This window comes from Lissotriton vulgaris, chromosome 12 (genome assembly GCF_964263255.1).
Source record: "Lissotriton vulgaris chromosome 12, aLisVul1.2, whole genome shotgun sequence".
NCBI classification, from domain to species: domain Eukaryota; kingdom Metazoa; phylum Chordata; class Amphibia; order Caudata; family Salamandridae; genus Lissotriton; species Lissotriton vulgaris.
This window is the reverse complement of record NC_141700.1, coordinates 499,359,833-499,385,257: the sequence shown is the minus strand read 5'-3', so window position 1 is coordinate 499,385,257 and position 25,425 is coordinate 499,359,833. Positions and strand designations below refer to the sequence as shown.

Here is a 25,425-nt window from a genome sequence, read left to right as displayed (position 1 = left end):
GCAAAGCTGAGACCTGCGTTTGTGGTGGCAAGCTTGTTGTCTTGCCTCAGTCCCATCTCTAGGCCCTGAAGCTGTGGAGATGCAGAGATACAAGCCCTGACCAGCTGGGGAGGAGCACCATTGATTGCTGTGGCTTCCTAATCTTTGGGGAGCCAGAGAAAGCGACTGGGATTTGTCCTTGGAGAGATGCAAGTGTGGCTTGTGGGCCCTGTGGTTGCCCTATTGCACTCTGCCTCTGTGCTGGTGCCCACTTGCCCACACACTTCTTTCTTTGAAATCCCAACATCTGACTCTTTTTATTAGTCCATCGCTTATAGCTTTTGTTCTTGAATACTTTGATCAGTTTTAATATTGCTAGATGGTGTTCATCATCAACCTCTGCGGTGCTACAAAGCAGTGGGGGAGAGGTGGGGGGCCTGAGTGAGACACTGAGTACTGTGGAGTTCTCTGTAGGTCCATCTACTCTTGACTGTCAATGGCTGGGAGGGGGTGTCGGGGTTCGGGCTGCAGGAGTCCACTGCCTTTTCCAGTTTGTAGGGACTGTTTGCAACACAATAACTTCTTGTCCCACTTTGAAGTACAACATCTGGTCAGTCAATCACAAAAGCTTTATTTGGCACAAATATTGTGAGCCATTAAAGCACAAAATATTACAACAAATTATTACAGTATTAATAAAAACATAAGTCTGCAAAAAGCAACATTTACACGGTGCCAAGGCAGTTCAAATAAAACGCAAAACATGAATAAAATAGAATTATACCCAGACGTCATGCATAAATACACCAAATCAAATTATAACCATATGGTTAAAATCGAGTTCTACTGACACTGTTTACACTTAACCATGAAGCCCTAATGGCATCACCAATAAAACAAAACAAGGAATTAATATTTTGCACATGAACTCTTTTTCAGTTTTCAGGTTTCCTAAATCATCTAAGAAGGCTCTTATGCGTACTACTCTGTAAAGAAACGGGACAATCCTATAGCATACTCTTGCATCCCCTAGTTCATACAAAATTGAACAATAAATAATTCTTTCTTGAAAAAATAATGGTTTAAGAAGAGATTTCCCAGGGAACGGGTACAATTTACGAAAAAGTGCTAAGTATCGAGTGGACATTTCCGATCGGTTATCACAGGGACATTTTCGAGTAATTTTGTACCAGCTCTAATTTTTGGGGAGTGCAGTCATCAGATGTTTCTGGATAATGCATGTGATGGAACTTGATTAATGAGGTGATTACAATTTTTAATAAAGTATGTTTTAATGGTACAATGCAATGGGCCCAGATTGATCTATTTGGCAACTTCAGGTTTTCCAATAATGTTTTATGCCAGTGGTTTACTTATAAATGCTTCCAACTCCGATTGGCATGAGAGAATTCATTAATGAAATTGTCATTTATTTCAATATTATTTTGAATATTGATTCATACTCAAAAATCACAAATTGTAGTGGGCAGCATTTGTAATTTCTTATCACTGAAACAGTTGTTTAATGCAAATATGTTATCAGTTGTGGTATATGGCTCTGAGATACGAGGTGGGTTGTGAAACTACCATATTCACATTGTTAAAGGTACATTTTGGAGCTGGGCATTGGCTCTCTTTAAAGCAACTGCCTCTGTGCAACTTGAGTTATGTGTGCAAGGTATGTCTTTCATGGGGCTTTATTTGCAGTCATTTTTTAGGTGAATGGTAAGTAGTTTGTTTTACTTTAATTGTTCAGTAATGATCATAGTCCATGAAAATACATTTTTATTTGATTTGGTTTATGATTATGACCAGCCGAGCCTAACGAAATAGAAGTTAGGAAATTATTGAGTAGAAGAACTTCTTAAAGGGTCCGCATACTCTTACGGAATAATAAAAAAAAATGGTGAAATGGTTGGGCGCATTTGTACTCTAGCAGACATGATTATAATGCACAAAATAAATATACACCCTGAATTCCATGAATACTGGGGTACGGTCTACATGTAGTGAAAGAATATGTTTCCCTGGTGTTGTAATTTAACAGCGACTAGGTTAAGCATTAGCAGAAGACATCTTAGTTTTAGCTATTATTGTGACATTCAACAGACTCCATTTTGTATTCATGGCAGCCATTTTGTCTGCTACATGCTGCCGCGTGTCAACCATGTGCTTTGTCCTATCTTCCTGTCAGCTGCGCTTGCAATCTGCCCGGCAACGAGTTATATTTAGCATCCCCCACTTTTGCGCATGCCCAGTAGGGTCCACATCTGTTAGTGATTAGTTCCGGACAGGAATGTGTTTACCAGTTCCCAAAACCGTTAGCTCCTCCCACTGATTGATTGTGCCTTTCAATATTACCGTATATGTACATAAATCTTGCTCTTGTGTTTGTACCGCCTTCTTTTGAGCCCCTGTGTGGGTATAAATGGACCATGCTTTCTTAGTTTGTGGTGCTGCTTCTTGCAATACTGAAGGGTACTGTCTGAATCGTAGCAACACCTCATGAGCTGTGATAAATGTTATCTTTTCTATTCCAGTTTCTGTTCCAACTTCTTTCTATTGGTCTGAGGACTTTGTGCAGAGAAGGGCGAACCCCTTGCACTGGTGGGCCTTGCTGAGGCCTGCTACTACACTGGACAGTTGTAATGAGGTAAGAAACCAATAAATATTTGTTTGTGCTCGCGCAAGGTTAATTCTGTTATCAGATATTGGCATGGAGATGTGAAGGACTTTACCTGGTGTGGCTCTGCATATGGCGGTGATGAGGAAACTCTCAGCCGTATTTGTATTCTGGTGACAGGGCACGGTATCAAACATGGCGGACAGCCAGTCCGCCTACTCCGAGTGCTGTTGACTTTAATGCACTTGTAATACGCCCAACAGGATATCTGCCACCCCAGGTGTGGCTCTAGGCTCATGGCAGCCCTGGGCAGGGAGCGCATTTAGGGGGCCACAGAAGAGGGGGTCCGGGAGGGGCGGAGCGCTGAGGTCAGTGAAGAGGGAGGGGTCAGTGTGTTTGCAAGTGGAACAGAGCCGGAGGCCGCAAATCCCTGCCAGGGGTCCCCACGCAAATATGTATCCACCCTCAGAGGATATTATATTAAGGATATATATTGGTGTGGCGGCTCCTGGGGTTTGGCGGCCCTGTGCAAGTGCACAGCTTGCACATGCCTAAGGCCACCCCTGGCCACCCTTTATAACAGGCACTCCGTGCACCAGAACTCAAAATTATCACCTTGCCTCCTGTTTTGACGAGTTGTGTTTTATATGAAGATGTCAGAAATGAGACACCCTGTGCTACAATGAGAATGCCATCATTTTGGACTATCAAAGAATCCTGGAAATTACTAACATTGTATTACACCAATTAGCCTAGTGACATTTATTGTTACAAAATGGGTAACAGATGAAAGTACAGACTCCAAAAACACCTGTTGAAAAATTAGGGGCTCTATGAGAGATCCCAGACTTAGATGAGTTTTGAAGAACCAGAATCCTTGTGTGTAGTTCGGGGCCTTTGAACCATGTTCCAAAGGAACACAGTTAAGTGGACCGGAATGTGATACAAGAGGGAACATTGGGAAGAAAAGAAAGGCCATAGAATAAAGTGAAGTAGGATCAGTGCAGTAAACAATATTAGATTACATATACGTTATGTTATCCTAATCTTGTGTTATGTTAGTAAAATTTGTAACGTGCCTCATCCCCCGAGAGGGGTATCCTGGCAAAGAGAAGTTTCAGTGCTTTGTGTGGGACTAACGTCGGGCCTGGATTAAAAGATGCAGCTGACACAGCCCTGTGGCTTATTTACAAGCCCCTTGAGCAGCTGGTAAGTCACCTTTTCCCATATTAAAAATAAGCCCCCATTGTAAGTAGGCCCCCTTGTTTTTAGTTTTTTTCTTAACAAAGAAAAGCTCACAACCATACAGAGATTCCAAGGAAGGAAGTTCCAATGATAAGCCGCCAGGTAAGAAAAAGATCGCCCACGTTCTCGTGTCGCAATAATTGTGTGCTACAGCCTGATTAGTGAATCTGAAGGCTCTTGTCGACCTGCAGAACCAGAATGCGCTTCATAGGTATGAAGAGCCTGACGAATAAAGGGCTCTATGTGTGTGGCATAGTACTTTAAAGACAGCCTGTTCACAAACAAGCAGACTGTGGATTGAGCACATCAGTTTATGGAGATCTAAGAGGAAGATTGCACACCAGGCGAGGTGCAGTGTTCTGAACAGTTTGAAGTTGAGCAAAAATATAGTCTGTCAGGCCTAAATACAGCGCATTACCATAGTCTAATTAGCTTTTGATAAGAGCCTGTATGATAGTTTTTCGGTATTGCATTAGAGGCCAGGTAAAGACTTGCAAAGCATTTGCAAAATCCCATCGCATGTCTCTCTGTCAGACCTCGAACCCCCCTTCCCCCTCGGTACACACTTCTGAGGTGTATAACCGGGGAACCCATGAAGTCCTGAGGCAGCCGGCGGCAAAACTACAATTCCCGGCATGCCGTACTCAGCGGCGCACAGGAGACGCAGATCAGGTGCGCAACCGGAAACAAAACAAACGCGGAAACCAGCAGCGGCGCCGATTATTCGATGGAACACGGAGTTTTGGAGTGTGCGGTTTCTGGTAGCGGTAAGCTGGTTTCTTGAACTTCTCTCCCCTCGTGGTTTCGGGGGAGAAGCCTGTTCTGGTGTTGTACACGCAAGCTGCGTGTGCATAAGGATTCCCCAGAACGTTTGGTGATTTTGGTCTGGTGTTTAACACGCAGGCAGCGTGTGAGCAAAGAAACTTTTGGAGCTCTCTCTCTCAGTTTAGGGAGAAAGGACTCACGGCTCGGGGGGGGGGAAACAGTACGTAGCTCACAGGAGATGCGAGGTTGCAAGACGGATTGCCACCTTGCTTTTGAGCAGAGTTGCATGCAGGCTGCGTGTGTAAGGATCTTCACGAGCTTTCTTTCTCAGCTGTATGAACACTAGGCTGGAGGGATAAACATTGCTTTATAGAAGAGCGTGGTGAGGCTGCAAGAAGGATTGCCACCTTGCCCTTCATTCAGAGTTGCAGGCAGTGCAACAAGTACATAAGGGAGACTGAATCACGGTGACTATGTACACAGTAAACAGCGTTAAGGAGTATTAACAATGTTTGATATTGTTTCTGTTTGTTTCTACAACCTTGTTTTGCTTTATCTTGACATGCAGGAGAACTGAGAGAGGGGTACCATAAGTAGGGATCCTGTGTTGTAAGGTGAGCAGTTCTGAGAAGGAATGCGTGAAGGTGTATGAATGAGTTCGTAGTCTGTATTCACATTCAGGTTCATACTGGTTCCCTTTGTCTTCTCTGCAGTGAAACAGAATCCCTGGTATTGCCTCAAGTCTCCTCTCCTCGCATTTACTCCCTAACACATTCCCCCCCTCAGGTAGGAAAGAAAGGCTAAGTCGTGGACTAAGTATTTGTAGAAGAAGGAAGTTAGAGTCAGCGGGCATGGGGGGAGCTTTCTTCTAATGTTTGTTAATTTGTCGTTTCAGATCTCCCTCCCCGCTGTTCCCTTCCTTTCCTTCCTTGGGGGAATTACCTTAATGGTCTGTGTATATTTCAGGCGATGGGGTGGTTCTTCGAGGGAAGGTAGAGGTCTTGCAACACAGCTCCGAAGAGATAGAGACGGAGCCTGACACCCTTAGACTGATTGAAACTGCTCTTTCTTGGAAAAAGTGTTTTCCAAAAGAATGCCCAGATATCTAGCTGTGTTTTAGGAATAGGGGCCAAGATCACTAGGCCACACTGTGTGTGACCAGATGGAATCTGACCTGCCAAGCAAGATTACCTTGGTCTTCTTGCCATTTAGTATGAAGGAGTTGCCCCTCATCCATATGGCCACCTTACCAAGGCAATAAAAGAACCTTTGTCTCCTTGCTTCAACATTGCCCTCAACAGATATTACCAGTTGCGTGTCATCCGCATAGCATATAATGTTGAGGCCCTACATTCTCAACATAGGTTCCAAAGGGGCCATATAATATGCTAAAGAGCTTAGGACTAAGAGACAACCTTTGTGAGACACAGCAGTTGAGAGCAGGATTAGACTTGAATGATGGCAGATGAATGGATTGATTTCTCTCCAATAGAAAGGACTACAACCTTTTTGAAACAGAAAGGAAACAGCAAAACCATACAAACACTGAATAGTGTATGTGACGCTCCTTCCTCAAGCCTTAAAGTAAAGGTTGCACTCATATAGTCTCCTCTTTAAAATAGAATGCAACATCATATCAAAGGCCGCACACATATCAATTAAAATGACGGCCCCTGGCCTGCCCTCATCGAGACTTGACATGATGTTGTCCTTGGTGGCCAGCAGGACATGGCCATGCTAAAATCCACCCTGGAGCCTGACGGGAAGGGGTTTATCTGGGTAGTTTTCTCTAAACAAAAGGACAGCTGGGAGTTGATTAGCTTCTCAAGAATTTTTGCTGGAGATGGGAACTGGGAAATAGGCCTGAAGTTGGACAAATCAGATGGTTCATTTGAAGGCTTTTTAGGTAGAGGGAGCCTGTTTGCATGCTTCCAGATGGCCAGATAATCCGCTGAGTGAATTGTTAGGGGAACTAAATCAGTCATGTAAACCCTGAAACAAGAAGCATTAGAAAAGATAATGTGATGGGCACAAGGGTTCTCTGGAGAACCACACCGTATAAGTTGCATAACCTTTTCCATTTCCAGAGTAGTGATGGAATCAAAATGAGCCAACGAACGCTTCAGATTGAGAGGAGGTGTACCTGAAGGTGGAGCAATGAGTCCACGTTAGGATGAGGAGCAACGCTTGGCTGCTGAAAGTGTACCAGGGCTATGAGAGAGCAGAATCGCACCACTTCTTTGTAGATATAGAGCTGTTCTGCTCTCTACAGTTCACACAACATAGCACAGCAATTTTACTTGGTGCCCTGCATTGTTTCAACTCTTTGTAAATCTGGGGACAAGTTTCTCTATGAAGAGCTGATCATTACACACTAATGAAATCCCCAATTTGTCCATGACTAGGAAGGCTCAAAGGGAAAGTGAGACTTTAAAGAAGATAGCGAAAAAGATCTTGACTGTGAACTTCCACAGGAGATAGAAAAGAAGTCCTTGAGGTTGAGCGGCACTGAGACCCTTCAAAACAGAAAGTGAGTGTGCGTAAGCACTGAAAAAAAAGAGAAATGCTGAATGTGAAAAAACATGGGGAGACTTGAAAGCGAGAAAGACCGAACGATAGATCACAAAATACACTTTACTGTTAACCTGGAGATCCTCCCAGAGGCACACAGTGAAGGAGACTGAAACTACTTCAGATCATAAAACTTGATATGCCTCCACTACACCAGGTCATAGCGAGAAACCAGGGCTAAAATAAAATCAGTATACCGGGTATTAGATACCCAAACAGTTGTGCATTAGGGGCACATTGTGCACACCGGTCTCCCATGGACAGGACATTCCCATCCCACAAGAAATCAATCCTAGCATCAAACAGATTGTTCACCAGATTCTATCGCTTATCAAATTACTTAATCCAATAAACACTATTTCAGATGCAAATTGTGTTGTTTCCTTTCTTTCTACAATTTCAATTTTACAACCTCTGATTGCATGCTATTGAAAAAAAAACCTTCCATAATATTTTAAAATCTTGCATGAATGTGTTATCTTGACATAAAACTGGGAATTGTTTCCTCTTCAATCTTTTGAATGACCTCCCTTTTTATCTCCATCTTCTATGCTTCCTCTCTGAGTATTTAACCTGCTCTTAGTTGCATGCCTTATTCACTTTTATTGAGTTCCTGCAAACTGTCTGCTCCTCATTTCAAAAATGACAATCTCCCCTTCTCTAAAACTGTATCCATGAAATCTATCAATACTTAATCTCCCTCATCCTCTAGGTTCACCCGACAAACCATTGCCCGTACTAATGATCCCACCCAAGTCCTATTAATTGAACCTACCACAAACTGAAGCAAATGCATGGAATGATTTCCTTGTGAGCACAAGACTTATCTCAATAACCAATAATAATCAATAACCACTGGATTAACCACTAACCGTGGATTCTGGAGTAGTTTGTCACTCATCACTTTGTACTTCAATGCATCATTAGAGGCAGTACGTGCTTTATAAGTCCAATTACAACACAACAAAATACAACTGTCCCGTTGTTTGTCATGAGGATTATTTGCAACTGACTCTTGCATTTTTCTCCTTACGTGTTCCTGCTGTATCATACCTTCCTCACTTTCTGTCTTGCTGGTGAATGAAGATCTACTTAGTTTAGAATTACAGTCTTTTCTACTTACTCCTTATTGGAGCCTTATTCCGAGAGCACTAATGGGTTTGTGACTATATTGGAGATATATGAAGACTTTTGATTGGTTGGTGGAGAGCGGAGGCCTTCTCTACCGCTTCGGGCTCCTGTTGTTTCATGCCTTTAATAGCAGCCTCCTCCAGGGGTCTCATAGGTGACTAGATGGGGTCTTCGTTATACACCCAGGATTTGGACGTTGACTTCTTTCGCACAGACTCTATATTCTGAAGATGTTCCTGCAACAGCATTTCAAGCTTTCTTTATCGTCCTTTACCTTTTTACTTGCACTACTTCCTTTAATCTTAGGTAGAGGGAAGCATAGCCAGAGATGAAGGGTGGTAGACTCCTTCTACTTTAAGGATCATCTGCAAACAGCAATTACTTATTTGATGGGTGCTGGGATTCCAGCTTCATTCATGCAAATAGCTGGAAATAGCATGATGTGGAGTTTTCTTCTCTTGATGCAGTTTCTTCATAGCTTGTCCCCTTAGGATTAGAATGACTTATTTCTATTTCCTCAATGGATTCTTCCAATATCTCTGTTGCTTCTGCTCAGACTCTAAACATTTTTTAGCTTGCCTGGATTTTCTATATCTTATTGGTTCTTAGACTCTCCTATATTATTTTCTTGTTTTACATCTTTCAGGGCCCGGACAACATATTATGTGGGGTGAATATATATTTAATTTTTCCAGCCTTTTCTCTTACAGTACTTCCAGCTCCTTCTTTCATGTTAACAGTGCCCCCTAATGACACAGGGGTAAGTTTATTTATACACCTACTACCATTTTTATGAAGAGGTGACTCACTAACAGGGCAGTGTTTTTATCTCATCCTTTTCTTATCTTTAATCTAAACCTCCCCCTTGCTTCTTATACCTAGCCTAATCGAGATTATTACACTGGATACTATGGTTATGTGTATTCTCCACAGACTTTAACTCCTTTTTTATAGGGCCACAATACTTTTTAATGCTATGCAGTTAGTGTTGGAGTCTCCTGATGTTGTATGTCCTCAAGCTGTACCTGTGACTCTTCAAGCTCCAATGGTGCTCTCTGGGACTTACTGGCAACGGCAGAAGCGACACTCTGCACCCAGATTTCAGAGAGGGCTGTCACAAGAGACTGCTCACGCTCGTCTGCAATTCCACGGGAAGCTGTACCGCTTGACACATCAGCCACAGACTGCGACCATCAATGCAGCCATCTTCATCCGAGCTTCTTTGTCCTTTTCATTCCTTTCTGCTACCATTCTTCTCCCCATCTCTCTACACAGGCAAGGTCTCGGGGCACTGAAAACCATAGACATGACAAGCACACACGAGTAGCAAGAACAGCACGCTAGGTGTTGAGTATAAGATTAGCCCTTTAGCAACTTAACATGCTGTGGCTGTACTTATAGGTGAGTTTTCAAACATGAAAGCTGTGCTTGAACACTTCAATTCTCCAACACCATTTGCTCTTTGGTTAGTTAAAAAACAACCTCCATTCCCAAACATGGGCAGAAATGAAGCATCAAGCTGGTTTCTGACTCGCCTCACTGCCATCTACCCCTTTAATCAGAGTACTTCTTTGAACACTAGTCCAACTTCAGACACATCAACGCCTTTCAAGAATCATTAGAACAGGAGAGCAAGCGATGTTTCAGATATGGCGAGAAGAGATGGTATTCAAGGGGCAGCAGTGTGCACAAAGGAATGAAGCAAAGAGAATAGATAGTCAACTCTGGCACAAGATATAAGTAACCTCTATGGAATCCATATTGAAGTTAGACATAACAAACCAACCAAACTTAGGATGTGTGGAAATTAGTGTTATCTTCTTTGAGGTACTCTTCAACAAACAGGAGTACTTTGGATCAGGGGTTAGGAGCCCCACAAAGACTAATAATGTAAGTACAAATACCAAGTTAATACTTTTCTTACCGTTAGGTAAAACCGTGAAATGCTCAACTGAGACAAGGTTCACATGCACAGAGAGGTCAAAGATCAAAGACTGTCCAATGAACACTGTCTGAGCAGGTTTGGAGGAGTCACTGGTGAAGTCCCATACCTTGACAATACCAATGACCTGGACATCTTCTTCATTGGAGCTTCTGTTCTGTTCACCCAGCACAGCCACATCATTACCTACTCTGTAAGATCAACAGCAGAAGAGTTTAAGAGCAGGCCATTCAAGTCTGGCATCAACAGTGTAGACAGTGTAGGCAGAAATAACACACAAATAATAGTTGAAAATCACTAACCTACCTTAAGGACAAAACTATTGTTGACTACAGTAGAGGTACCATGGGGCTTAGACCTTGTTACTCTTAGAAAGCCAGTAAAATCATGGACATTGTAAACTTACTTTCTGTGATAAAGCATTAATTTCCATACATGATTATTATAGACCATGACATGATTTCACTGTTTCCCCGGCAGTCGTTGGATACATACATGCCGCACAGCGAAGGGTTGTTTTGTGTAGGACTGGAGGAGAATGTCTGAGAGAGAAAATCATGGACATGTCTGGTATTCCTGGATCTGACAAGCTGATATTTGCATTGAAAGAGCAAACTAGGACTCAGGATAGGTGAACAGCAAGTCTCTTCCATTGTGTGGCAATAGTGCTCTGGCCAATGTGGTATTAATAGCCCCCACATATACCACTAAAGCGCGCCAACATTCGACTCATATTGTATCGGATAACAACAGCACATGTTGAGGAATGTTTAACGTAGATACCGAAGGAAGTATACAGAAATTCACTACCAATCTGCAAACTTTTCTTCAAGAAAAAATGTAGTGATTTACGTGTAAATTCCAACATTTGATTTTCAAAGAAAGAAGGAAAGCTATTTATGTAGTAACCAATTATTAACAATAAGGAAATCCCTCCTTAGTGGACCCTCTGCCATTCTGTGGTTGTTATTTCCCAGTCAGTTTGTTTAGCAGAATTTTACATCTGTGCACCAGTTTGTTGTGGCATTTTAACATTGACTCAGGACCCAAAACATTTAGGGCATTATTTATGGCATTTTAGCGTAGAGCAGCCCTATTCCCAAGTGAAAGGGCAGGAATGCACCATATTTAAGCAATACGATGTCTTCCTGTCTTTTCTGCCTACGCTGTTGGCGTTTTAGCAGCCTAGTGCCCACATAGGCACCCTTGCACATGGTGCAAGGGTGCCTCAGTTGCAGACAGGATTGTTTCATGCAGGAAAGGGCATCTTCCTGAACAAAAACAATCCTATGAGGAATTTTGCTCTTTCTGTGTGTGCTGCATCACCCACGGAAAGAGAAAAAAACCAAGGAGAAATAAAGATATTTCTCCTCGTTACACCTCACCTTGGGAGGCATACGGATTTGGTGCTTCCCCAGGTTTACATCACTTTGTGAATCTAGGGCAGCGTTAAAGTCCATGGGTGTTGCGTGGGAAAACTCACTGCAATGCACATGGTTTGTGTTCCAGGCTCAGAGTAAAGTGATGAAGCGATTTGCGCTGTGTTGCCTTACTCATGAGCTATGAGGCCACTCAAAGCCACGCAGAGTGGCTTTACATGGCTTCATAAATCTTTATGCGAGCCCTGCGTCACGCATGTACCACCTTGCGTGGTGCAAAAGTGGCGTAGGGCTCTCATAAATAAGCCCTCGAGCACACAAGTTTGCAGTGACCTGCTCATGCCCACGTTGGTGCCTTCATATAATTAGCAAATTTGGTAGGACGCATATACCTCATCAGTTTTGTAAAGGGCCACAGGATTGCTCCCTGTACACTATTGCTGTAATCCCAACTGACCGCGCTAGATAAATCTGAGGCTGACAGATGACCCCTATCCCTAGTAACGGAACTCTGGGGTGTTGCGGCCAGAACACTAAATCCTGGGCCCCTCCTCCCCCGCAATCTAGTGCCAATTCTGAATAGACCTATTCCAAACTAGATGGCAGGTCCCATCTTTAGCACAGAGCAGCATTAAACGTCTTCGCATCAGCACTTACATTTAATCAACAGGGTTCAATTAATCAATATGCTTGCATATAAAATATGACCATAGCTGCATGGTGCTTTTGTGTTCTTGGCTGTTTCTTTTCTCAGCTCTAAAGCCACTATAAACGTTCAAACACTGTAAACTACTTTAGAAGTAGGTCGCAACATACTTAGGATAACGTTACTGCATCCACCCATGTACCACAACTTGGCAACATTTCCAAGCGTATATTATGGACAATATTGCTCAACATCCCACAATCTAAACTTCTGTTCACATTACAATCAGTCATTCATTGGTTTGAAACGTAAATATCTGCAATCGGGTCCTTTTTGAACAAGCGAGGGTGCCTGGCAGGCACCTATCACCGCCGGTGTTTATACATTAAAACCGTGCCCGCCCCCTTACCTCTCAGTGATAGGCACACAAATGACCAGTGGGTTTTGTCACTCCAAGAATGGCTGTTCATGAGCCGAAGGCCCCACAGGATATCTGACATCTCGGAAAGACGTCATACTTTTGCTGCCACCCCACTGTGGGCAAAGTTGGCAGTTGTTGGCATCACCTGTGAGGGTAATGGTGCCCATGGGGCAGCCCTCATTTATTTTCTCTCACTCACAAATCACCATCTCCAAGCTCAAGTTTGTCTTGTGATGGCTTATTCTGGAGACTGGCCTGAAACAATTAAGGAGGCCTCCTTGGTAGCCAGTCCAAGTTTGTAGCCCGGCTTTCCTCTACCTTCTGCTTTTGTTTATAGGGACCAGACAGACTATCTTAAACTGTCCATTCTAGTCCCTGCTCTGAATACCCTTTCTGTGCCCTTCAGTTTGCCCTGCTTTCCGTAGTCGTGCAACTGCAATGATTTGCCTGCATTAGGCATGGTGTGAATCCATAGAGATGTGTTGTCAAGGTGTATGATGCTTCAAGTCATTTAGTAAGCTTTCAGCAAGAACACGCAATGATTATTTCAATGAATCATATTTATGCTAAGACGCTGTCCCTCAAACTTCTTCACAAGTAGCCAAAGTGAACAATGTTCTGCAGTTTAGTTGCAAATTGAACAATTTATATTATGCCAGTCAGTATTAAAATATCTCATCATCGCAGTAAATGGCATGATTCATAAGTCATTGGAAGTACAGTGCTGTTCTTACATCACTCCGCAGTGGGCGGCGGTTATAATCCAATTTTCATTCAGCAGCGATCCTCCGCAGAAGTGGAAGCCAAAGTCCTGGCAGGAAAAGAAAAGAGAGCAACTGAGAAACACGCCAACTACCTTGAAGCTGAAGAAGGCATAGTTAGATACAATGTGATTTGTGATCATGTTTGATTCCATACCCCTGGCATGGGATAGAGGATTCAAATACAGTGCAGGTGACATCCTGTTGTACCTAAGATCCTTGCAGAATGTGGATGTTCTCGTTCAACAGTTGGACATGGCGCTTAGTAATCAAAGACCCTCTCCACAGGTGTCATGATATGAGGTCCCAGGTTCTGCTATTCTGATATCCCAGACAGTAAAATGTTTAATTCTTGACTTGTTGATTCTACAATATGTAGTGCTGCATTGTCTGTTTCACCAAAAATGGCAACTACCCAAAAATAATTTGCACAATATTACCTAGGTTTTTAGTTTGAGAGTACTGACCGTCGCACTGTAGTGTTGCCTTTAAAAACTCAATAACACGCTGTTGACTGCAAATAGGTCTTTATTCTAGCACCTCAGCCACCAGCTGACCGCACACCAACTGCCCCATCCCATCATTCTAAAAACATTTCATCAATGCATTCTAAATCCTCTGTTGCTGCAATGTCTGTCAGTGTGCCACACATCTCCCTCCCATAACATGTTCTGTTGAACAAATTCAGAACAAATATGCAAGGACTAAAATATCCTTATACTATCTAACAGTAATTTTGTTGCAATAAAAACAATTTACAGAAAATGATCTCAGCTTAAAGTGATCATGAAACTAAAAATGTGCTTTCTACAAATATGGCAACTACAGAACAATAATTGTTTTGAATATGAATGTATGAAAGATTATGACAGAAAGGTGATGACAAATAAATGTCTGTTATCACTGGTCAAACTCCTGTAAGTAAGAAGGATTCCTACATACTCTGTGACTTCTCCTTTTGAAACTGTCTGCTGTGAAAACCTGTTTTTGAGCTCACAGAATCTGGACTTTACTCTCTCCCTTCGTTGTTGACAACATGATGACCATTACCATGTATTTTTTTTCTTGAGGTAAATGTACTACAGCAACTCTACTCTTTTTCCAGATTCTGCTGCCATGTGCCTTAACAACATTTTTTAACAACTTGACCACTTCCAAGTTACTTGTGAATTTAGACCACTCAGCACTTTAGTATCACACTTTGGGGCAAACGACTAATGAAGGAGCTAGACTTAAATCTTTTTTCACCTTGTTGAATTCCTCATGTACTCCTTACTCCATTAAAATTCAGCTTTCTTTTTAAGAAGATGCCTCATGTGAAATGTTTTACTAGGACATTTCCGTACAAATGTACTATAGTAATCTATCATTCCCAGAAAGGATGCTAACTCTTCTTTGTCAGTGGGTTCTTTCAAGGCCATATTACTATTAATTTGCCCCTGTCTGGGATGAATACCTTATCCTAAAACACTGTAACACACATAATTGACCTCAGACAGGCCAAACTTACATTTTATAACCTTTACTGTAAACCCCACTGTTTGCCGCCTCCCAAGAACTTCACCGACCCTCTCATTATGCTTTTGTGTAGATGATCCAAAGACCATAATATCATCTTGGCAACATTTGACCCCTGAGATGCCACTTAGAATCTTTTGCACGGCTCTCTAAGAAACAGCTGCTGCTGAGATGAAACCAAATGGCATTCTTTTCAATTTGAATCCACCCATTGGAATCACAAACACTGTTAGTTCTTGAAATGACTCCTCTAATTCTATTTGATGGTATCAGGCCCGGCTCCAGGAATTTTTATTTGGGTGGGCCAATGGTGCATTAGGGTGGGCCACTGCGGCACTCGCGGCCGGCATGACTCGCGGGGCAAGGGAGACGGGGCAGGGGGTTCACGCGGGGTGGGGGCACGCGGGGTGGTGTTTAATTTAATAATAATTATTATTAAAAAATATAGCTTACCTTTCCGTTGGCTGGGACCCACGTCTTCTCGGCTCCTGCTCTCCTGCCTCTGGTAGGAACAAGATGCAGGCAGCCTGGCTCCCTCCCTAAAAGCAAATCACAACGCTGCAAGCAGTGTTGTGATTGGTCGGGACACCGCCCAGCCAGGGCTTATGTGGAGGCCATGTTCTCTATGCAGGCTGCATTGCAGCCAATGCAGCTTGTATGGAGAAAGACAGAGTGGGCATGACTAGTTTGGGCAGCCCCAGAGGGCCGACCAAACAGTCTGTGCACTCATGACCTGACAGCTAATTAAATAAACAAAAACCGAAAGGGCATGACAGGGCCGGCTTTAGCACTAATGCGAAAGTCTTGTTTGGCGCCCCACCAATGACCTCTTCATCCGTAGATACCATTACTACCACCCTTCAACAGTGCCCTTCAACCCTCTGTAGCCCCTCTCTCATATGCATTTCATTTGTTGTATAGCGCTACTCATATCAGTGTAGGGTGTCACAGTACTTCACATCACACACACATTATACAGAGATAATGAATGATGCAAGTAGGTAAATCCGTCTATAGGGAATGTCACATAAGCCACTGAGGATTAGAAAGTGTAGGACTCGTGTCATCCATACTGGTGGGCAATATATTCTAAGAGGGTATGGTCTGGAGAAGCACAAACTCAGGATTTAAAGCATACCCTAATGGTTGGTGGGTTGGCTATACTAATAAAAATGTATATCTGCCCAAGCTAACTCTTTTTAGCAACATTAGAATAATGAAAGACTGAGGAAGTTCTAACTATATAACACAAACAAAATGTGAAGTTCTAACTAAACCATTCAGGTTTGTATGCAGCTCTTTGATGACAGTTCATGGATCACTGTTCTATGTTAGGATTGTAACTTCTGAGTTGCAAGTAAAACAAGAATCACTGTGACAAAGACAGTAACCCACTGAGCTATCCACATAAAATACAGTTGATCTGCATTTCAAAACTACCAACAAAGGATTGCTCTCCAGCAGGATCAGTAATCATCAGTTATCTGGACATTTTTATTGTTGCCTTGCATCCATGGTCAATAAAATGATAACAAGCATTTACAATGCAATAGGTCTCCGGATAATTAAATTTGAGCTATTGGCATTGCTAAATATTGCAACACCAACTGCAACAAAAGTCAATAAATTGTAGGCCAAAAAAATGTGTATGTATTTTTGTAGCAATGGTGGCATGCTGCGCTTTAGATAAAATATGTTTAAAAGTAAAGTGCGCCATACTGCGATTGCTACAATAGTTAATTGTGGATGCGTTAACAAATTATGTGTGCACTAACGGCTGGTGGTGTGTGTGCCTGTAGAAATTGTGCACTGATGGCTGGTAGTATGTGTGTGTCTGGTGAAAGCGTGCAGTGACGTCTGGTGGTGTGTGTGCCTGGTGAAAGTGTGTACTGCTGGCTGGTGGAAGTGTGCCTGGTGGAAGCGTGCACTGTCGGCTGGTGGTGTGTGTGCCTGGTGGAAGCGTGCACTGAGGTGTGGTGACGTTTGTGCCCGGTGAAAGTGTGCACTGACGGCTGGTGGTGTTTGTGCCCGGTGAAAGCGTGCACTGACAACTGGTGGTGTGCATGTCTGGTGATAGCGTGCAGTGACGGATAGTGGTGTGTGCCTGGTGAAAGTGTGCACTGATGGCTGAAGGAGTGTGCCTGCTGAAAACGTGCACCTCCTACAGCACCACTCAACCCCCAACGCCTACATCACCACTCAATCCCCGCCGCGTACAGCACCGCTCAACTCCCAACGCCTACAGCACTGCTCAACCCCCACCGCGTACAGCACCACTCAACCTGCAACGCCTACATCACCATTCAACCCGCAATGCCTACAGCGTCACTCAATCCTCACCGCGTACAGCACCACTCAACCCACAACGCCTACATCACCACTCAACCTGCAATGCCTACAGCGCCACTCAATCCCCACCGCGTACAGCACCACTCAACCCACAAACTTCTGAATGCAGGGTCTCTTCCCGTGTACCCTCTCAACTCACCTGAAAGGACATCTGCATGTAAACAGAGGCCAAGTTGGCTGAGGGCTGGGGACTAAGGCGCCCATTTTGCAAAGACTTCCCATACCCTTTGGTAAAAACAACCATCCCAGATGTGTTAATGGGTACCTGGAGGTACCTCTGTGTGTGAGTTCAAGGAGGGGGTCTAATGTGATTTCATTTATGGAATAACTTGAAGCATCATGATGACAAAAACAAATTTTTTTTAGAGGCAATGTAAGGTTGTTGAGTTTTAAAACGTGTACTTTTAATGGTCATAAAAAATGTCTGCAATAGGTACAGTCTGGTTAGCGTACAGCACTGTTTTATCTGATTCAGGGCTGCTGGAATTATGCGATTCTGCATCTGTGACATTTTTCACATAATTATGTATTTCCCACATAATCCACCACATGCAGTATAACATGCAGATTTAAAAAACAATTGAAGCTCAAATGGATCAAACGTTACTACAAAACATGGTGACGTGTTTGCGCGCATTGGAAGCCCTTTTCAAAGGATAACTTGCCATCTTTCAGTAGCTTATTTCTGTATTTGGCTGTTAAATTGGTACTAATGGGGTGAAATCTATACCCAGACAGTTCTACCAAGTAAAAAAAAAATCAAAATAATTAACTTATACTAGTAAACAATGTGCTGCATTATACTGCATAATTTGTCTAAGGTGCTCCCCTTCCACATAATTCCATTGGCCCTGATCACATAATCATTGTGTGGCAACCTATGTTATACAGTGTTTATTACAATTCTAGAATAATGCCCTACATATTCACATTGCTTTCTGTTACATGCTGGGACCGCAAAACTATATAAATACACGTCACTATTATGCACTCCACCATCCTGGATTCAATTTTGTGACTGTTCTCATACAGACATCTTCGGGTATCACATTAACCAAGTTTCATGATGTGTGTGTCCCATCAATTACTTTAATGTGCATTTATTTAACACCTCTTTACTCACTTGTAGGCGTGAGCATTATTTTAAGTGCAGTTGCTGAACGTGAAAATACAACAAATATTGTGTTGTTTTTAGCAAAGCTGTTGACTTTAAATGAAGACAGCCTAGAAATGCAAAAATAAAAAAAGTTGCTCTTCCAGGCCATCTTCATTCTTCAGTACTTAAAGAGGCATTTGCACCCTCCTGGGACTGCCGCCACTGACCCAAAGTTTGAAGACCTCCGCCCTAAGGCCAGGGCAGGAGCTCCCACCACATGCTGTGACTGCTGGCTTTGGCCCATTGTCATTCTATATGTGACAATGGGCCGCAATAATCTGTGCTGGGCTGCGTAGAGGCTGCAGCAGCCTCTTGAATCGGATCAGGAGAGCCAGCCTGAACACAGATGGAGGTAAAAAAAACGGCTCACATCATGTTTGGGTGGGCCAGGCTCATGTTTGGGTGGGCCTGGTCCACCCGGCCCACCCTATAGAACCGGGCCTGGATGGTATGCTGATACCAAAACCAGAGTAGTGAAACTCTTTGCATCTGCAAACGTGGAAATAATTTCTGCTATATCGAGAAATGGAAACATGTCTTCCACTATTTCTTTGTTTAAAGCCCTCAGTTCAATGCAAAGGCAAACATCTCCATTCCCCTTGTGTGCTACCACAGTGGGTGATAACCATTCTGTTGCCTCTATGGATTCTCTGACCCCTTCATCACTCATTTTCTGAAACTTCTCAGTCACTACATCTTGCATACATAAAGGAAAACGCATCATTGTTGCTACTACTGGTACAGCTGACTCTCCCAATCAGTTTTTAAATTTATATTCAATACGTTTCCCCAGTCAGTTTTCAAATTAAGCTGCTGAATTCATCAACAAATTCATTATTTTTTTTGTGATTCAAACTAACTCCCAAATCACCTTAGTGTACCCAACCTAAAACATCATCTTCCTCATACTAGACATTGCCACATAAATGCAACCAAGCGCTAGTAATTGCAGATTCTATAACTATAGCTTGTCGGCTGCATGGAAATTCCACAGTTTTAGTGTTGCATCCTACATGAAAATGCACATTTGTTTCTCCACTGGAAAATAAAATTCTATCTTGAGAAATCACTTCATCTGCACCCCCACGGTATATGGGGGAGTTCACCTTTTCTGACGGTAATTTCACCACTTTCATGTACCTTTTTTAGATTTAACTTTACATGAGCAGCTGGAGTGGCGAATACATTGCAAATATTTGTGAATACTCACAAAGATGCAAGTCTGTGTGTGTTCAACACATTAATGATGGCTAATCCAATGAAATACCCATTTCCCCAACATTTCTCTCTGACTCATTGTTACAACTGCAGAAAGTTCTGTCAAGTGTCCATATGTTCTGGAGTATTAAATGCCCTTGGTGTATATCCACAGTGAATCAGGGTCTTTCATTTGCGGATGTACATGACAAATGTTGTGCACCCACATTCGGCTGGGGCGAGCAGAAAATGTTGCGAATTGATTTTATAATAAATATCTAAGGGATTCCATGCTCTAAAGGGACAGCAAATGTTACTTTTTTGTAAGCAAAGTTCTTCAGACACCATGGTGGAAGCTGCTGTGCACCACACTAAACAACTACAGCATTTGTCAGGAGAGAATGAGCAGCTGTCTCTAGCAGAAACAGTAGACATTGCAAAGTAGGGATACTCATCTTAAATTCAGTCTAACAAGCATTGTCATGTGACGCCATTTACGGACATTGGCAACAGTGTTTTACCTATAGTGAATGCAAATTAAATGTTAAAAACTATCCTTAAAGTGCTTTGCAGGGCATTGAGAACACCTTTGTGAAGCTCTTTAAGCCAGCAAACCCCAGAGATCACTGGGTCAAATCTTCCTCACAGTGCCAAAAAGTAGGCACCAAAGCCAGAAAGGTGAAGTTCTTTTGAGTTGGCGTAGCTTATTCAACAACCTAGTAGATACTTTGCATCTACTGTCACTCTGGAAAACTCTGAAATCCTAAATATTCAATAAGGCTTCCCTCGACCTACCAACACCACTGAACATTCCAGAAATAAAATAAGGGGACTATTTGTGGGAATGCACGTAAGCACAGAGTGAATAAAGTCAATGAGCTTTCTGTGGGAAATATGAGTGATGTGTAAATGAGTGAAGCTCCATTACGGTACACCTGCCCTGCTTTGAGGACTGAGTCTATAATAAAATATTGTGCTTCTATATTTGACTGCTATGTTATGTTATACAATTTGTAGAGCGCATGGCTGTCCCAGCAAAGAGGCATCCCAGCGCTAAGCACAGACAGCAAACGGAAGACCGACAGAGACAACGCCCCAACCCATGAATTAGAGAACAGAAATGTTTTTATGGCCTTACGGAAAGCTATATGATCATCAATGCTTCTGATGTTCACCGCGAGGGAGTTCCAAAGTTTAGGAGCTAAATCTCGAAACGTACGTCCTCCGGCTCTGGCTTTCTTAATCTGCGGTATAACCGCAGAGTGTTGATTAAAGGAGCTCAGGAGGCGGGTTGGCGTGTACGGTGTAAGAAGGTCTGCAAGGATTTCTGGGGATTAGGCGTTGAGCATCCGGTGAGTAATACACAGAGTTTTTCAAAGAACATGCTTTTCCACAGGGAACCAATGGAGTCTATTAATGAATTCTGAGATGTGGCAAGTCCTGGGGAGGCCAAACAACAGTCAGGCTGCCACATTCTGTATTCTCTGTAGGCGCTGTGTCTCTGCTCTATTACCTCCCAAATATAGAGCACTAGCATAGTCCAGCCTAGACAATATGGTAGCCTGGATGATGACCTCCTGCATTTTGGGCTCAAAGAAGCCCAACAGAGGTTTAAGACCTCGAAGGACGCCGAAGCAAAATGCGGCCACAGCCTTGTTTATGGCTGGAAGGAAAGGGCCAAATCAAACCAGATGCCCACATTTTTAACTGTTTGCTTAGGTGAGGGTGCAGAACCAAGGACAGAAGGCCACCATTGCTCACTCCACAAATGGGTGTGTTTTCTCACCAGCAAGATTACTGATTTTGTGGCGTTAAGTTGAAGGCAATTTGATGTCATCCAGTCCGTGACCTCTGTTAAATCCTCCCTAAACTTAGCAGCATCTATAGCAGAGTTATTGGACAGTCACTAACTGTGTATTGTCTGCGTAGGAGACAACAGTCAAGCCCCTATCTTTTGCCTACACTGCCAAGGGCCAAATGTAAATGTTAAAAAGGGTTGGACTCAGGGCATAGCCCTGTGGAACACCCTGGCAGACGCTGTGCGTCTATACAAAAAAGGGGGGGCGATCACTTGAAAAGATCTCTCCGAAAGGAATGAGGAACACCACCCCAGGGCAGTGACACTGATGCCAATGTCCTCCAGGCTCTGCAAAAGAATCTGGTGAGACTGTCTGAGGCCAAAAACATGTGCAGTGAGCGAGATTTAATTAAAGCAACTTACCTCGTAATGTGAAAAGAGTGAGTGCAGGAGGAAGCTTAATTCATTACATTAAAGATATACTAGTGTAATATTACCTGTAGAGACACCTGCCAGGGCCATGAGTGGGGCACAGCGTCTTCCCCGTTGATGATCCGGTTATAATCTTTCACCACTGGTGGAATTTTGGGAACACCACATTCTAAGGAGTGAGAAAATCATTGGTTGAAGTCTTTATGGTAAACAACTTAGGTGGGGCTATGGAAAAATGTGTTTAGTCATTTCTGAACTACTTTATCTCCTACATTACTCAACATTCATGTGCATCACCTATGCCAGGGTTACATGACTGTAAATACTATGTGATGCATTTTATCTTTAGGCCACAGATCAATACCCACATGTATGCCCCAATAAATCAAGTTGTGAAAGCAAGTAGAGGTGATATCCCATCAAGAAGAACCTCAAGATACAGCTGCTGCCACTCCCCTCAAAAGATTACCAGAGCCTGCTCCTGCCCAAATACCCCACTAACACATAAGAAGCCACATTCTCTGATACAGGCCGATGGTAAAAACATTTTTCTCACCACAACACATTACAAGATTGAGAATCAAGGTGGGCTCTCAGAATACCCCACAGAATAAACAGTTTTCCCTTTTCTGAGGCCTGTAGCTGTTAAGCTCACTGTCAGATATGTGGATAGGCTATTGGCGGTGTAGCTGAGGGGGTGAGGGGCATTTACTCTTCCTGGTCTGTCTCTGACTTCTTTTCCTCACAAGATATATGTCTCAGAGGATTTACAGCCAGTACTTTTTATCTTAGATGTGTGACTACATATTAGTATCAAAGGTAAGGCTGCAGTAGAAAGCTGGCCACCGAGAGCTTTGCTGAGACACAGCAGGCTGCTTAAGCTCCAGGAAGGTTGGAATAATGGGACTTTGCAGCAACCACCCATAGGCGAAAAACGCACATTGCATTCACCAGAACTGTCTGTGAATGCTTGTTCAAGTCAAGACCATCATTAGCAGTACCAGTCTCAGGTTGAAGTACTGTCTACAGAGGTGGAGGCACCCAGGTGGATACACAACTGTGTTGCTATGATAGTGAGACTATTGACAGCAGTAGAACCAGCACTGGCAGCACTATGCAAGGAGCCTTGGTGATGGGACACGCCTGTCCACACTGGTGATGTGGGAGACACAGCAAGAAGTGCTAGGAATGAAAACTCCTCAAACGGATATGATGCCTCCTCAGTAGCATCTCAGAGGATTGTGCCAACTTTGTGGTTAGCAGGGGACAACAGCCATGCATGCCAGTAGTCTCTTTCTCTCGTTACATTGTCTATGAAAATGTGGAACAAAGACTTTCGACAGAAGATGTTCTTGATTTGGGAAAGTAAGAAAGTGACTTAAAGGCTGAAGTGAAGAGGCTGAGAATCGGAAATTGAAACCTGAAATGCTGACGCTTTGTGACCACAACCACTGTGGCAGTGATAAGGCAATGGCTGTGATAGATTAAAAAGGCAGAAAAAAATTGAAAAGTTGAAGTCTGGAAGCTAAACAGTTAATTTTGCTGGAGTCAAATCAACAGAAGTAGCTCTACGGTGAAAGTGACAAAGAGGTGAAAGATGGTAGAGTCGAACAATTGAATGCTCCTTTTCCATTAAACAAGTCAGAAATTAAAATTGGAAGTGACATTGCAGACCTCGCCAAATCTCCCAGGCCGCCAAACATAAACTCGAATGCAGATCCAAGCTCTAAAAGTCAATCATTGATGAAGAGGACACCTGTTACTCTTGACAATTTTGAGGATAAGGAATTATAATCATTAGCTAAAAGAGGACCTTAGAAACACTTCTAGAGTTGTATGATTTGATGTTTGCAAGTCGACCTGAAACAGCTGTGAATCCTACGGAGAAGGAGAAATTAATGAAGCTAGTGGAAAAGAAACACCCTGGTCTGGAGTCCTAGCATTGCAGATTTGATGAGTAAGACATATCTTGCCAAAGACACTGAGTGCACATCAAAAGTGAAAAGTTTGATTCAATGGTATCTCCAGAGAAGGTCGCAAGTAATATCCCCTATTACAAAAAGGTCAGCCGCACATGAGACCTTGCAATCTTGAAGATCTGTGACATGACTCAAACTTCTGATTTTTTCAACATGCTACTCATTTTCACTCAAACTGCTATTCCCATTAAGAAAGTACACCAGAAATTGAATTTGTACTCAAGGCCTGCCACTTTGACTAAGGGAAACAGGTCAGCAATTAGAGTCAGAAGGCAGAGTCGTTTTTGCTGGGGACAGCAGTAGTTATACAGCATTCAATGAGTGAAAGGAACTTTTTTTATAATACACCTTATTCTTTTAAATTATAAATGAAAAACAGAAATAGAAAGGAAGAAGTATACATCCCATCAGTCTCAATCCCCCAATACCTTACATTTATCCCTCCCCATACTCCTTCATTCATGTACATTTGAGTGTAAGAAAACATCACCTTGAAGAGGCCACTACTGAACTGCAGCATAAGGATTATGCTTCATCTGTACTTGAGCAGGTTCAGGGTATCGATCACTGTACCAACCTACAGACTGCTTGGTAACTAGTGAATTAAAAGAATCAAGCTAGATAATGGCCAAGAATCAACCTCAAAGGAAACACATTAGAGACACCCCGGAATACATTAAAAAAAACATAGTTGTGAGGAGAAATAGTACTTTCTAAGCTCAATTTTGGCAGACTCCTAGGCAATGGATTAATAAAATCAATATTTCAAGAAGTGAAAGAGATAAAATCCAAGCAAACTGTACGCAATTCAAACTCTGACCATCTCAATCAGAAGGCTAATGGCATTGCAGACAAGATTTCAACTGTTGGAGAGACCTGTGTGACAAGAGAGGTTACAGTCACCCTGTTGGAGGATACTGTCAACGCAACCTTCATGCACCAAGTTGGCCGGCTTAAGTAGGTAGAAAGAAAATATAAAGATCTAGAAAAGAGATCAAGCCAGTCAACCTTTGCATAGTTGGAGTCTGAGAGGGGTCTGAAGGAATTAGCCCTGGCACTGAATCTGAGAATGTAATCATCAACTGGGTCTTAAACTCTTACAACAATATACCATTGGACACAAAAAATCAGCATTCCCCTCTCACCTCATTATAGCCGAGCCATATATTCTACCATCTAGTGCACCTACAAATAGTGTGTCTCAAAGAACACTCATTGATTTTATTTTAAGATTTGATGATCAATGAAATGATTTCAACTAAAGCTCATACAAGACTATTAACCAGCACGAATTCTCTGCATTTCCAGATTTAGTGTTTGCCACAGCCAAGAGACTATAAGAGATGAGAAGATCATTTTGTGAATTAAAAAAAGAATATTGGAGTATCCATAGTCATAATCCTGAAATCAAATCCTATGGTTAGCTAGGAAGGCTCTATTTATGTGCTACAAAAGCCTAAAGAGACCAAAGACTTCTCAAACAGATAAAAAAAATCTACTGGCATATTTATGAGAAGCTTGCCTCACTCTGCA

At 42.7% G+C, this 25,425-nt stretch overlaps 1 protein-coding gene and 1 long non-coding RNA gene across 3 annotated transcripts in view; both read right to left on the bottom strand.

Moving 5' to 3' along the window:
• The window catches only part of LOC147677597 (chymotrypsin B-like), a 90,784-nt gene that overhangs the window by 27,946 nt on the left and 37,413 nt on the right, over positions 1-25,425 (bottom strand). For both annotated transcript variants that reach the window (XR_015302445.1, XM_086945252.1), the window contains exons 2-4: positions 21,979-22,082; positions 13,437-13,513; positions 10,366-10,447 (exon numbers count right to left, since the gene is read on the bottom strand). Coding sequence is in view for 1 of the 2 variants with exons in the window: in XM_086945252.1 (XP_086801378.1) it covers positions 10,366-10,447; positions 13,437-13,513; positions 21,979-22,082 (263 nt within the window). In the remaining variant the exon portion in view is untranslated. The remainder of the gene's footprint in view (positions 1-10,365; positions 10,448-13,436; positions 13,514-21,978; positions 22,083-25,425) is intronic.
• On the bottom strand, positions 1,893-7,942 carry LOC147677598 (uncharacterized). The gene is made up of 3 exons (XR_015302446.1): positions 5,655-7,942; positions 4,052-4,370; positions 1,893-3,767 (listed from the first exon to the last, which is right to left on the bottom strand). It is a non-coding gene; the product is annotated as an uncharacterized LOC147677598 (long non-coding RNA).